The sequence below is a fragment of the Pteropus alecto genome, unplaced genomic scaffold, assembly GCF_000325575.1.
Source record: "Pteropus alecto unplaced genomic scaffold, ASM32557v1 scaffold164, whole genome shotgun sequence".
Lineage (NCBI taxonomy): Eukaryota > Metazoa > Chordata > Mammalia > Chiroptera > Pteropodidae > Pteropus > Pteropus alecto.
Window position 1 is genome coordinate 26,430,869 of NW_006439568.1, and position 14,757 is coordinate 26,445,625.

General features: G+C 39.4%; 1 protein-coding gene across 1 annotated transcript; it reads left to right on the forward strand.

The window, feature by feature from the left end:
* The first annotated feature begins 12,287 nt into the window (after window positions 1-12,287).
* LOC102881473 (40S ribosomal protein S15a) lies at window positions 12,288-12,717 on the forward strand. Its single transcript, XM_006916675.1, has one exon. The coding sequence runs from the start codon at window positions 12,291-12,293 to the stop codon at window positions 12,681-12,683; it is 393 nt and encodes a 130-aa protein (XP_006916737.1). The 5' UTR covers window positions 12,288-12,290; the 3' UTR covers window positions 12,684-12,717.
* Window positions 12,718-14,757: the final 2,040 nt, after the last annotated feature.

Here is a 14,757-nt window from a genome sequence, read left to right on the forward strand (position 1 = left end):
CCTTTCAAATTCTTTAACTACTAAACACTGGTCTCCATGGATTTTTAAACTTTCCCTCTAAATTAGTAAAATGTTAATAATTGTTGAATCTGGGTGGTAGATACATGGAAATTCATTATACTACCTTTGTGTGTGTTAAGAATTACCATAAAAAAATTAAAAACAAATTGCTTCTCCATGTTTCAGAACCTTTGAAGCCTATGACTATGGTTTTAAGAGAAAGTACAGTAGAAATTCAGATGTTACACATGGAAAATTAGTTTCCAGTATGCCAATTCACACAAAATCTGCCAGCCCTGTGGTTGAGTTTTTTTCTTTGCTTCTCCAGATTCAATGAGTCATGAAGCTTTGTTCTTCCATTTGCTTCTGATAAAAAGGTGCCAATGTACTGTGTACACTAGTTCATTGGTGTGTTAAAGTTCTTAATTGTTAACATGCACTTGTTTTATTTCAATAATAAATTTGGATACTTCTATGGCCTGTTGGGTCTTTGTCAGGTGGGTTCTAAATGTGATGATTTCATGTTTGCTCAAATAAGCTAGAGAACTTTCATTTAAAAAATAATAATAACTTTGACTCCACTGACACCGAATTTTGGCAACAGTTAACCAAGAGCAAAACTAAGCAAAAATTCTTTCAGTGAGATAACAACTTCACTGTTTGAGTGATCTCAGTAAATGTCTATTTCAGTTCATAAACAAGGAACTCTAGAGGTTGAATTTTATAACATTTTTTGTACAAGATGTAAACAGTGGAGTTTCCACTCTTGTTTCCTCTTTGCAAAGTTCTGTCTGTTCTTCTGGCTTAGTTTAAATTCTGCCTCCTCTGTGAAATCCTCGAGATTGAGGTTCCTATGATAATAAATACAATTTTTATTACAATTTAGACAACTTGTACTGAACTCATTATACAGAGACAACAGTTTGAAGCGCAATTACCTGCCTACTCATCGAATTTATTTGGGAAGAGTATTACAAATAGACTCCCAAATTTGTCCCCTAGAGATCCTAATTTGGTAGCTCCAAGGTTAGTCCTGAATCTGCTCTTTAAAAAGGCCTCCCTAGTTATCCTTCAGCCCAGGTAAGTTTGGGAAACCAGGGTGAATGATTAAGTCATGGGCTCTGGACACCCCTTGATGGATGCAGACTGCCTGGGTTTGAATCCTGGCTCTACCACTAGCAGTGTAGTCTTAGAAAAGTTACTTAATACATATAAGCCTGAGTTTTCCCATTTGTAAAATGATAATAACAGTTCCTATTTCTTAGCATTGTGGTGAGGTTTAAAAGAGATAATACTGGTACAAGAATTGGGGTATCTGATTTAAGAAAAAAGTTGCAAAATATCTTAAATTTAAAAATTTTACAAAACTGTATGACTGTGTGAACACATTGCCAGGGCCCTGAAGTTTCATTAGCTTCATAGAAAATCCACTGCTAAGTGGCTGTTATTTTATTGGGCTCAGGCTTCGTATATACTGTTCCATTTAGTTCTTGCAATAACCCCATGAGAACAATGTTATTATCTCCACTTTATAGTAGAAGAATGAAAACAGAGGCTAAGGGAGAAGGTGGCCTGCCCAAGACTATACCAAAAACAGTGACAAACCCAGATCTATCATATCCCAGAGCCAACTAGTGTTATCTGGACTATATACTGAATATGCACACTCTGTCTTTATTCATCCTCTTTTTATATGACGACCTTGTCAAAGTTAAAGAGACATGTGAAGTGTCTGAAGTTGGTTAGCCCCTCTGTATTATGGTGGGTCACCACAGAGCAGGGATTGTTGTCAGTTTTGTAGCCCAAATCTCAAGGATTACAGTTCATGTAAACTCTAGTAATCAATCGTTTAACCCAACTCACTGGAGTCTGACTGAGCACATGTGTTCATGGACAATGTGAGGGCACCTTCCTGATTATCAATCCAGCAAAAGGGTCAAATCATAGGTCAGAAGACAGTTTGGTAAATCCAAAATCAGAAATAGAAGTTGGATGCCATGATGAGACATTTTCATCATGCTAGGTTAACTGAACGAATGTGTGTTTCTCCAGGGGAGAGACACATTGGTCTAATGATTAGCAGCGGAAGTCAGGAATCAGAGCATTAGCTCTCTTAAGAAAGCATTGGATAAAAGGCAACACATTCTGAGGCTCTGGTCTTCCTTTAAAGCAAATCTCTATATGCACAGTTTGTAGAACTATTTTGGCTATAAGTGTCTAAAAGCTTGATTCAACCTGACTTAGAAAATGTGTTGGTTCACATAACTGAAAAGTCTAAGGGCCAAAGACCTGGCCTCAAGCCCTGTCCAGATTGGGCGGTCACACGATTTGCTCCTCTCCATGTGTTACTTAATTTTCAGGCTCCACATCGAAGCAAGATGGCTGCAGCTGCTACAGCCACAAGTTTCAGATTCAACATGGCAGGGGTGGGCAAAAGCCTCTTTGGTAGTGGCTTCAATTTAATTTGCTTAAATTACTTGCTCACTTTTGAACCAATCATGAGGCAAGAAGAATGTGATTCACTGATTGGCCTGGATCATGTGTTATTCCCTTTGAGGCAAAGGTGGAGCCCCAGACACTTTACAGGTTGTTGAGGGGTGGATGCTCAAACAGTTAAAGACACTCTTGCTGGAAAAATGGGGATAGAGGTCAAGTGTCAACTAAACTATGGCTTCATACCCCATACATGAGAGTACAGTTGACAATGTTAGTTTGCTTCTGACCATAAGCACATCCAGGTACACCTCCCTTACAATGTGCCCCAGTCAGCTTCTTTGAGCTCAGTTGTCTCACAAACCATTTCTTACCATAGGCAACTTCTGCAGTTGACTAAACTCCTTTAAAATGAGTGGTTCAACTTCCCCTCCCATTATAAAAAGAGAATATACTCTTCTAAAAATATAGAAAATATAAAAATATATTAAGGACAAATAATCCATCCACATTCTTGCTATGTAAGCATAACCACTAGTTCTTACATATTTCATCTCAGTCTGTCTTCCATGGATAAAATTTGTTTTTTTTTTGATATCGTCTTGTTTTACACTGTTATCATCCTCCTGCACATATTTCTGCTTATTTCCTTGGCATTATATCATAAGCTTTTTAAAGATTATTATATGGACTTTATGAATGTAACTTTTCATAAAAATATCTTAAAAAATTATTACAGTAGTAAGACATTTGTGGGGAAATAATTCAATTAACGCAGAAGAATATAAAGTTAAAAATTAAAATTACCAGGTTTTAAGGATGTGAACTTAACTCATGCCGAAATCTTCACGTTTATATAAGACTCTGAGACGATATTTTAAATATACAAAAAGGGGAGGAAGGAAGAAAGAAGGAGGGAAGGAAGGAAAGAAGGAGGGAAGGAAGGAGGAAAAGAAGGAAGGAAAAGAGAGAGGGAGGGAGGATAGGGAACAACAATATAGCCATCCTTGAAAACAAGAAAGGGCCATCTCTAACAGTGCTGAGTAGCATTCCTGAAGGAAGTAGAGATGGGAAACCACACGTGGGAACCACTGCGGCCAGGCCACAGAGGAAGCTCAGGGTGAAGGCAGAGGTGCAGCCAAGGTGATAGAAAATGAGCTCACTCAGCCTCTGACAAAGGCCAGTACCACCCAAAAGAGACAAAATTTCAACAAAAAGAGGAAGTTGCACATGAGAAAACAGCTAGCAGAACAATGAGGACTTGAAAATTAGAGATCCTCAGAAACAATGTGCTCAGGCTTCCTGTCTGCTGGAATCACCTGGCGGCTTCTAGGACCTGGATGCACGCTGCTCCTGGACAAGGCTTAACTGCTTCCCAGACTTCACTGCCCCTCAGTTAAGCCAGAATTTCTTGTGATGGGAGCCAAATATCAGTATTTTTAAAGTTCCCAGGTGATTCCAATGTGCAGCCACATCTCACAGGTTGATTTTAGGTATTCAGTAGGGAATCCCATCTAGGAAATGAGAAAAAGAGACTGTAACACAACACATGATCATAAGAAAAAATCAGCTAAAGATGCTGAAAATAAAATATATATCATTACTGACAGCCAAAAAAATTGATAATGGTCTGATATCAGACTGGACATGACCTTGACGTCAGTCTCTTCAGAGGAGTCACTTCCCAGTATTAGTTTTGCTTCTTTCCTCCTATCTACCCGACCCCCCTCCCTCCATCTCTTATTCCCAATCCTAGGTTCTGTAACCATAGTCAAAAGAGCATAAGACAGAGGTCTAGCAAATAAGAGAAACAGAGAACATTTCCAGGAGAACAGCGCTGCAGGTCATGGGAGTTCTGCAAATATGCTTTTCCTGACGGTCCCAGCCCACCCCTGCCTGAGTGAGCCTTGGCAGGATCTGAACTTGAGGAGATACACCTGGAACTTTCAGTGAGAGTATGCATAAAGAGGCCTTGGAAGAAGGAATAGTTCAGTAGACATCTCACTGTGCCATCTTCTCTTTTCTCCTCCCTCATCTTCTTCGTAGGACATTAAAATCTAGTTCAAATGAACAATTCCCTTTCAAGGGCAGCTTGAAAGGGAAAAATAGACTGAAGAAAGCCACCTGCAGGGTGTGAATGAAAGGAGGTCCTCCATCCCATCCACGCCCCCTTTCTGTCTCTGCCTGGCCCCAGCAGCTGTGGGTGGGGAACAAAGAAAGACCTACTCTATCCTAGGGACAGCTCGGCATTTGCATGACACAGATGAGGCTGGCAAACACTACAGTACAAAGCTGCCCCAAGTAATGACCTTGGTAGCCTGGGAAGGGCAGTAGCGAGGAGCTCGCATTCCGGAGGCAGAGAGACCTGGGTTTGACTCTCTGGCTGCCACTTACTCGTTTGGGGCCTAGAATGCCTTAGATTTAAATCACAGGTCAATGCTTGAGGCAAATGTCTTCACTGAGGCATTCAGTGATTCAGTGTCTACTCTGGGGGTAACATTACTCACCTCCCAGTATTGGGCTAATGATCAAACAGAGTAATGTAAAGCCCCTAGATGTTTAGTGATACCGCATTACGGTTTTAACTTGAATTTCCCTAGTGACCAATGATGTTGAACAGTTTTTAATGTGCTTATCTGCCATCTATATATTCTCTTTCTTGAAATGTCTCTTCATGTGTTTTGCCCATTTTTAAATTATATATTTTTATTGATGAGAGTTGAGAGTCCTTTGTATATTCTAGATACTAGTCCTTTGTGGGATATATAGTTTGCAAATATTTTCCTTTTGTGGCCTCTTTCTTCATTCTTTTAACAGGGCCTTTCTTAGAGCAAGTTTGTAATTTTGGTGAAGTATTATTTGTTCGTTTTCCCCTTTATGTATCATATTTCTAGTGTTAAATCCAAGAACTCTTTGCCTAATGCTAGATTTTGAAGATTTTTCTCCCATGTTTCTTTCTGAAAGTTTCGTAGTTACACATTTAAGTCCATGATCTATTCTGAGTTACTTTTGTACAAAGTATGAGACATTATTTCAAGTTCTTTTTTTCCCATCCATGATGCCTAATTGCTCTAGCACCATTTGTTGAAAGGGTTATCTTTTGTCAATCAAATTGCTTTCTCATCAAAAAATCAGTTGGCCCTATTCGTGTGGCTCTGTTTCTGGGTTCTCTGTTCTGTTTCATCGATCTCTGCATCCTGAAATGGAGTAGACTGAATCCTCCTATTCGATTTTTCTTTTTCAAAATCATTAGCTACTCTAGTTCCTTTTGCTTTTCCATACAAATTTTAGAATAATCTTATCTGTATCTACAAAACCTCTTGCTGTTATCCTGATAGAAGTTACATTCATCAATTTGGGGAGAATTGACATCTTTACTATGCTTAGTCTTTCAATCCGTGGATATGACATGTCTCTAGTTATTTAGATGTTTTTTGATTTCTTTCATCAATATTGTATAGTTTTCAGCATATAAGCCCTACACAGGTTTTATTAGATTTTCACCTAGGTATTTCTTTTTTTGGAGTAGTTGTAAATGATATATTGTATTTTTAATTTTTGTGAATAATTTGAGTAATTTTTTTTTCTAAAATGAAACCAAATCTTACTGTCTGTTCTGAGAACGTAAGGCTCAGACATTGCATGTTTGCAATGTTCTAGCCACAGCTCTATTGAGAAAGAGTTTTTAGATGGTTCCCACATGCTGCTCACAACTGTGGCCACAGATGACCAGGTCAGGGAAGACACGAGTACTGCTAATCCCTTCTCTGACTAATGGCTCACAAGCTGGACACCAACAAGAGCTTTGCCCAGTAAGAACATTTATTAATGGAGAAATTAGATTCTTTCTCTCTTAAATGTAACCCGGAGATATACAGAAAGAGTTAGCAGGCAATAGTAGAGGCAGAAACGAAGAAACACACGAAGAAAGAAAGCCGAAGCTGTAAGGAAGTAGAAGCTAGGAGGCAGACGTGGGGGAAAGCAGTTGGTACTGAGAACAGAATGCAAAAGACACACAAAAACAGATTTTGCTGTAGGTAGATACCAATATGCTCCTGGTGCAAATGGGTGAGGTGAAAACGTAGTCAAGACAGCTGAGCATTGTCTCGAATGACCCTCTTGTTCTGAGCAGTCTTCAGGGGTGCAGGACACCAGCGGCCCTGTTCTGACCCTAAGGAGTGGCGGAGTGGCTTTCCAGAGTTCCCATGAAGATATCTGTTTTCCTCACTTCCACGAACACTGTTAAAATAAACCTTCTATTAAAATAACTGCACACAGCCCAGCACAGGTGTATATGTAATAAATCAATGTCTACAAAGTCTAGTGTGTAAGAAATACCACTCTCTTTATTCCCTTTAAATCAACCTAATTCTGATTCCCAAAGCCTATCCTGTGAGCTGAGAGAAAATCCCAATTCAAGCTTTGCTTGTCACCAGGTTGCTTCCTGTCTGTCTCTCCACGTAAGCTCCACACAGTGATATCTTTATTTTGTTTGCCCACCATCCTGAGGGCCAAGTTGAGCGCCTTATACTGGTGTTTCAGAAGGTTTTTCATGGAGCCCTCAGGCCAAAAGAAATACACAAGAGTAGTTTGGTCCAAACTACAAGTATTTGTGTCCTAACCACTTAGGAGTTGTTTGAAAATGTAAAGAACAAAGACTGAAAGAAAGATAACATTATCTTTTATTCTTAACCATCATGGCTTATCAATGTGCCCTGATGATACTGCCAACTTCTCCAGCCTTGGAATTAGATTAGACATTGCTCCCCTCTCTTCCTGTTCCCATTGATTTTCTTGGAGTCCTTGCATTTTTATCACAGCAGCTGCTGAAAACCCAGCTTCACAAAGATGGATGGCATCCAGAGAGGAACATAGTGCAATCCAATGTCGAAACTGCGACCCTCCTTGAGATAGAAGTGCATGTGGTATCCAATACATGCCTCCCTTGAAAATGTACACCACCTCTTGGAGCTTCTGTGACTTCGCTACAGCACATTAGGGCACGTCACACACGATGTGGGAAACATGGACCTGGCATATGGTAGACATTCCGTAAATATTTGTTGTGTAAGCAATTTGGGGTACCCTTTCCCTTTCAGGGTCACACTAGAATGCTAATGTGGAATGAGGAAAAAGAGTCGTTAGTCTTAGGCTGTTCAATACAGTAGCCACTGGCCACATGTGGCTTTTGAGTACGTGGAAATGAGGCCAAGTCTGAATTGAGATATGCTGTATGTATAAACTACATACCATATTTCATAGTCTTAGTCCAAAAAAGTAAACTATCTCAGTAATATTTTATATTATTTACATATTGAATTGTTATATTTTAGATATAAAGTATATTATTAAAATTGATTTTACCCATGTCCTTTTATGATTTTTAATGTGGCTACTTGATTCTAGTAGCTAGAAAATTTGAAATTAAGTACATATGTGGCTCACATTATATTTCTATTGGTCAGCACTGCTCTAACCACTGAACTCTCATGGTCAAAGCTGAGGTCTTCTTAGTCCAAGACCTCAGGGGACTCCAGGAGTCTGGAGCTCCTTACTTCTAGGCCATGAGGCTGCCTTCCTCAGCACACAGCACGGCCAGACCCTGAGGGGGTGCCACCATGGGCCCCTGCACAGGCCCCCAGCTTCTAGAATTTTTTCCAAGAACTCTCCTCTTTCCACTCTTCTTGTACCTACAAGTCTCACCCGCTGCCACCTCTCCTGGGACACTCAGAATCACCTATCACTTCATTGGGCTTAGGCTTTCCTTAAAAACTAGAAGAGCCACAGACTTCAGGCTCCTTCCTCTCCCATGGGCTTCCCACACCAAAAGGATCCGTCAAGCCACAGCACAAGAGAGCACGGCTACCTGCTTGAAAGGGGAGGGAAGGACAACTAGAGGAAGAAGAAACAAAAACAAATACTTCAATATATTGTCACAGAACTATTTTATGTGCTTATTTTTACTTGAGATGATTGCTTTAGTAACAAATGATAGCAAGAAAAAATTAGCATTTCTTTTTTATTAATATTTTTATTTAATAAGTACTTTTATAGCTAGTATCAGGTACTGCTCAGAGCTGTTTATAAATATTAATTCATTTAGTTTTATAACAGCCTTATATAGTAGGTCCTATCATTATTCCTATTTTACTGATGAGGAAAAAACTGAGAGAGAAATTAAATAACTTGCTCAAGGTCACACAGCTAATAAGTGGCAGGATTTGAACCCAGGTAGTTTGTCAGAAGACATTATAGTCCAAATTGCATGATAATTACTTAGAGTTCTTGAGAAATGAATTTTTTAATGTACTTATTTTTACAATCAGAAACTCATTTCCTTTAGGTTGACCTTTGTGATCTATTTTAAAGATCCCATTTTTGCTCTCTAAATCTGTCTTGCTATACCACTGACTAAAATACAATCATGTTGAAAATAATCTCTTTCAACTTTTCAGAAAACAGCTTTCCAAGAGAGCTTTCTCTCTGATGCTATCAGCATCATTATTTTTCTTATTTAGCAATTGTGAAATTACTGCAGTTTTTTAGGTGAAGGATGCCAGATTGAGATGTCACTGACAAAAAATAATCTTATGATCATGTCCTGGTTTCAGTATCTTTAACTGATTCTTTCTTATGATCATGTGTTGGTTTCATAACCAACAGCATCATTCTTCCATTTGCAGGTGAGCTAGAATTTTTAGAAATATACAGGACTCTATATATTTTTAAAAATATACGTATGTAGAAATATATATGTAAAGAACTCTAGAAACAGAAGCTATGATTCTGTCATCTCTGTTAGTGAGAAACCTAAAGACAGAGCATTCCCACCAGCCTGACCCCAACACCACAGCAGAAACCTCAAAGCTGGTTTTTGCCAAAGAGGCAGGATAGAGAAGCAAACCTCGGAAGGAAGGAGACAACGACTCACCTGTCACTCGAGTGCTTCTGAGAGCAGGCCAGCAGAAGCAGGCACGGTTGCACCAAACCACTTACTCAAGAACATATCATTTGGGAGCGTCAGCTTTATCCTCCAATTCCATTAGCTATTCTTTGACTTTCATTCTGTGGCGTCAAAGCCACCTCAGTTCCAGCACTGAGGTCTCCAAGAAGAACTCAGCAGATAGCTAAGTCTGCCCACTCAATGCCCTATCACCTTTAGCCTGGGACTGCAGATCTGGGTAGGCCCATCGAAGGCTCACCTGTGTGGCTGACATTTACTTTGTGGCTGGGCTCATTTTTGCTGTGATATGTTTGGATACCAATTATGTTTATATCTTTTGAGACTATTATTTACTCCCACAGAACAGCTTTTCAAATTTTTATTAGATGAAAATTCAAGGGCAGAACTTTCTGAATGATCTTTGTAATCCCAGGACTTGGCACAGAGAGGCAGGTACGGAACTCAACAAGGGTGTGCTGCATGAAAGAAAGATAGCCCAGACTTCCTGTGTGACCTGGAGGGAACATTTTTATGGGTTTCCTTTTCTCTATAAATATTTCTCCCATAGGTGAGAATATAAGGTGTGTGTAATTTATAAACCGACATTTTAGAAAATTAACACTATATAGACATTTTCCTAGGTGCTAGTTTGAATGTTTGTGTCCCCCCAAAATTCATATGTTGAACCTAATGTCCTAGGTGATAGTGTTAGGTGATAGTGTTAGGGACTTTGGGAGGTGATTAGGACATGAGAGTGGAGGCCTTTTGAATGGGATTAGTGCCTTTGTGAAACACTTCAGAGAGCTCCCTTGTCCCTTTTCCCCATGTGAGGAAACCACGAGAAGTCTGCGACTGGAAGGGAGCCCTCACCCAACCATACTGGCATCCTGCTCTCTGATGTTTTGTTAGTCCAAATGGACTAAGACACTATATTATCATAAATTCTTCTCAACTGGGGATGTGTATATATATATATATATCGTTGATTAATATTCTATTGTATAAATGTACCAAAATTTTCTAGTCCATTTATTTGATGTCAGCATTTGGATTATTTCCTCTTATTGACTTTTATAAATAAAACTGTGGCCAGCTCTTTTATTTGCATTTTAGATTTGTTTCTTAGGATTCCCTGAAATGGAATTACTGGGTTAAACGATATGCACGGCTTTTTGCTAATTTGACAGTTTAAAACATGTCATCTTGGGGTTTAATCTGCATTTCTTTTCTTACTAATGGTGCCAAACATTTTTCTTTATCTTTGTTTACTAGCTATATTTCCTCCTTTGTGAATTGTTTGTTCATGTCCTTTGTCCATTTATCTGTTAGGGTATTAGTATTTTTCTTATTGATTTGCTTGAGGGGTTTTTTTGCCATTATAAAGATTCTAACCCTTGTCATATTTACTGAAAACAATTTTCCTCTTTCTGAGGCCTAGGCTTTAATGTTATAGTGTTTGTTTATTGATAAAAATATTTTTTAATTTTAATAACTTTGTAAGTGTTTTCCCTAGTGCTTTCTAACAACAAAATTCTTGAAAAAGAAGCCCATACGTATTAGGTCTCTTCTAAACTCCACTCCCTCCAAAATTCACCATTATCCAGTTGTTGATTTGAGTACTCTTCACAAGCTGCTCTCTCTAAAGCCACCAATGACCTTCTACTACCTTTCAAATTCCATGATTCATCTGACGCCCTGGAGGCATCTGGAAGGTGGAGGGCACCTCTCCCCATGGCCTCCAATGTGGACTCTGCTAATTGTCTCACCACCACCACCCACCCTTTATCAACAGCTGTTCTTTATCAATTACATTTCTCCGGTCCTTCTCGTCCTACCATTTCCAAAGATTCCAAGAGGTGTCTTCCTTTGTCCATTGAGACTTATTTCCTAGGCGATTAAGCTCATCTAATCCTGTGGCTTTAAATGACAACTCAATGCTTATGACTCCCAAGTTTCTATTGCCAACCTGGGCCTCATCCCTGAACTCCGGATTCCAACTTCCTCTGCAATACCTGCACTTGGATATCTAAAAGGCATTTCAAATTTAACATGGTCACAAGACCAATCAAATCTCAAATTTACTCTACCAGGCTTGTCCTCCCCATCCCAGCAAATGGTGACTTCAACAGATGCTCATACTAAAAGCCTTAAAGTTATGTTGACTCTTGTCCGCCATACCCTAAATCCAATCTATCAGCAAATCTTATCAAATATCTCTAGAATCCAATCATTTCTCCTCACTTTCACCCAATCCAAGACTCCATCAACCCTCACCTGAGCCACTGCTGTGGAATCCCAACTGGTCTTCCTGCTTTCATTCTTGGCCCTTGTATCATTTGTTCCCCACACCACAACCTTTTCAGAGTAAGGTAGATCATGTCACCCATGGCTCAGATCCTCCCGATAAAGCCGTTACTATGTCCTATAAGTCTGTGTGTAATCTGTCTCCCACCCCACCTCTCTGACGGTATGTCCTCCCTTGCTTACTTGGCTCCAGCCTCGTTGATTGTGTGATTTGTTAAAGACATCAAGCATGCTCCTGCCTCAGGGAGTTTGCATCTGTTCTTCACTCTACTCGGAGTGCTCTTCCACAGATACCCCCATGGCTTGCTGCCTCATCTGCTTCAGGCTGTACTCAAAAGTCATCTCTGGAGAGAGGCCTTTCCTTACTCTGTTTATTTTTTTATAGATTTTGTTGCCACCCACATAAGACATTTCTATTGTTTATTGTCTGTCTCTACTGACTAGGATATAGCTCTGTGGCAGAGAGCCTTAAAATGGTTTTCCGTGATCCCCACCTCCTGGTATTCATGCCCTTATGTAATCCTCTCCCCTTGACTGTGAGCTGAACCTAGAGATTTACTTCAAAACAAATAGGATATTGCTCTTTCTGCTATCTTTCCGTGCCGCCATAATGGTGCGCATGAATGTCCTGGCTGATGCACTCAAGAGCGTCAACAATGCTGAAAAGAGAGGCAAATGCCAGTTTCTTATTAGGCCATGCTCCAAAGTCATCGTCCGGTTTCTGACTGTGATGATGAAGCATGTTTACATTGGCGAATTTGAAATCATTGATGATCACAAAGCTGGGAAAATTGTTGTGAACTTCATAGGCAGATTAAACAAGTGTGGAGTGATCAGCCCCAGATTTGGTGTGCAATTCAAAGATCTAGAAAAATGGCAGAACAACCTGCTCCCATCCTGTCAGTTTGGTTTCTTTGTACTGACAACTTCAGTGGGCATCATGGACCATGAAAAAGCAAGACGAAAACACACAGGAGGGAAAATCCTGGGATTATTTTTCTAGGGATGTAATACATACGTTCAAATAAAATGCCTCAATGGACAAGAGAAGAATAGAATATTGAAAAAGTGATGGATGTCACTTCCAAGATGAGATTACAAAAAGACTGACTTCTATCCTGCTTTTCTCCCTACCCCCAGCCTAATGGACAGCCCCGCATTGCATGGCCAACAACTAGTGAAGACTTGAGGCTAACAGCCCACATAGGTGAGCTGGGAAACAGACCCTTCCCCTATAGGCCTTGAGATGATGGCAGCCCTAGCTTATCACTTGATTAGAGCCTTATGAGAGACCCCAGGTCAGAGGTACCCAGAGTCCACAGGTCAGGCCATGCCCATATTCCCTGACCTACAGAAACTGTGAAATATAAATATTTATTGTTTTAAACCTCTCTGTTTTGGAGTAATTTGTTACACAGCAATAGGTGGCTAAAATGAGGTCCAACGGGGCAGGATCTCTATTTGTTTTATTCTCATTATCCCCAGCATCTAGAAAAGCATACACAGTAGTAACTCAATAATATTTCTGAATGAATGAATGGATAGATGGATGGATAGATGGATGGATGGATGGATGGATGGATGGATGGATGGATGGATGGATGGATAGATGGATGGATGGATGGATAAATTTTAGGACTTGTGCTAAGAAGATGTTCTGTCTTGATATGGACAATGATGTGCTGTGTATATATGAGTATTGGAACTACTTCAGCCATTTTATTACCATGTGTGAAATCAGCCTAAATATAAGGTCAACATAGAAGGGGCAGAGCCACGAAAATAGCAAAATTGCAAAGCTAGAGCCCAAACAAGCACATCTGACCTACCCGTAAATTTTTTTGGTTACTTGAGCAAATTTCAAGCTAGCTTGGGCTGAGTTTCAGTAACTTGAAACTAAAAGCATCCTAACCTTCAACAAGATAGAGAGACAACCACCCAAATAGAAAAATACATTTGCAAGTAATGCCTCCGATAAAGGCCTAATATCCAAAATATACAAAGAATTCATACAATTCAATAATAACAAAAAACAAATAATCCAGTTAAAAAATGAGCAGAGGACCTGAACAGACACTTCTCCTAAGAAGACATACGAATGGCCATCAAACATATGAAAAGATGCTCATCATCGCTAGCTATTAGGGAAAAGCAAATCAAAATCACAATGAGATACCATCTTACACTTGTTAGAATAGCTATTATCAACAGGACAAATAATAACAAGTGTCGAAGAGGATGCGGAGAAAAAGGAACCGTCGTACACTGCTGGTGGGACTGCAAATTGGTGCAGCCACTATGGAAAACAGTATGGAGATTCCTCAAAAAACTAAGAATTGATCTATATGATCCAGCAATCCCTTTACTGGATATTTATCCCAGAGACTTGAAAACTCATATCCAAAAAGATATTTGTACACCAATGTTCACAGCAGCATTATTAATGGTGGCCAGGACATGGAAGCAACCAAAATGTCCTACAATAAATGATTGGCTAAAAAAGCTGTGGTACAATGGAATATTACTCAGCCATAAAAAGAGATGAAATACTGCCATTTGCGACAACATGAATGGACCTTGAGATAATCATGCTAAGCACAATAAGCCAGACAGAAAAAGTTGAAAACCACATGATATCACTTATATGTGGGATTTAAACCTAAAAGCAACAAATGAACAGGACAGACAGAGACTCATGGACATGGATAATAGACTAGTGGTTACCGGGGGTGGGGCAGGTATATGGGGTAAAAGGGTCAAATATGTGGTGACAGAAAGAACTCAAACCATGGGCAGTGAACACACAATGCAATATATATATGCCTTACTGTTGAATTGTACACCTGAAAATTACCAGATTTTGTTAACCAATGTCACCATAATAAAAATAAATTTAAAAAAAATGTAGTGTTAAAATAAAATAAAATAAATAATAAATAAATAAAAGCATCCTAACTATTACAGTTTTTATGACATCATTCTCTCTCCAGCCCCAAATGTTATTCTCTACCTTTTTTTCCTTTATGTCTACCTCCTTATGGCAGAGATTACACTTGTCTACCTAGTTTTCATTCTGC

Bases quoted from the DNA above. Each gene is read 5' to 3' on its own strand.
- LOC102881473 (XM_006916675.1), top strand. From the start codon at position 12,291: ATGGTGCGCATGAATGTCCTGGCTGATGCACTCAAGAGCGTCAACAAT.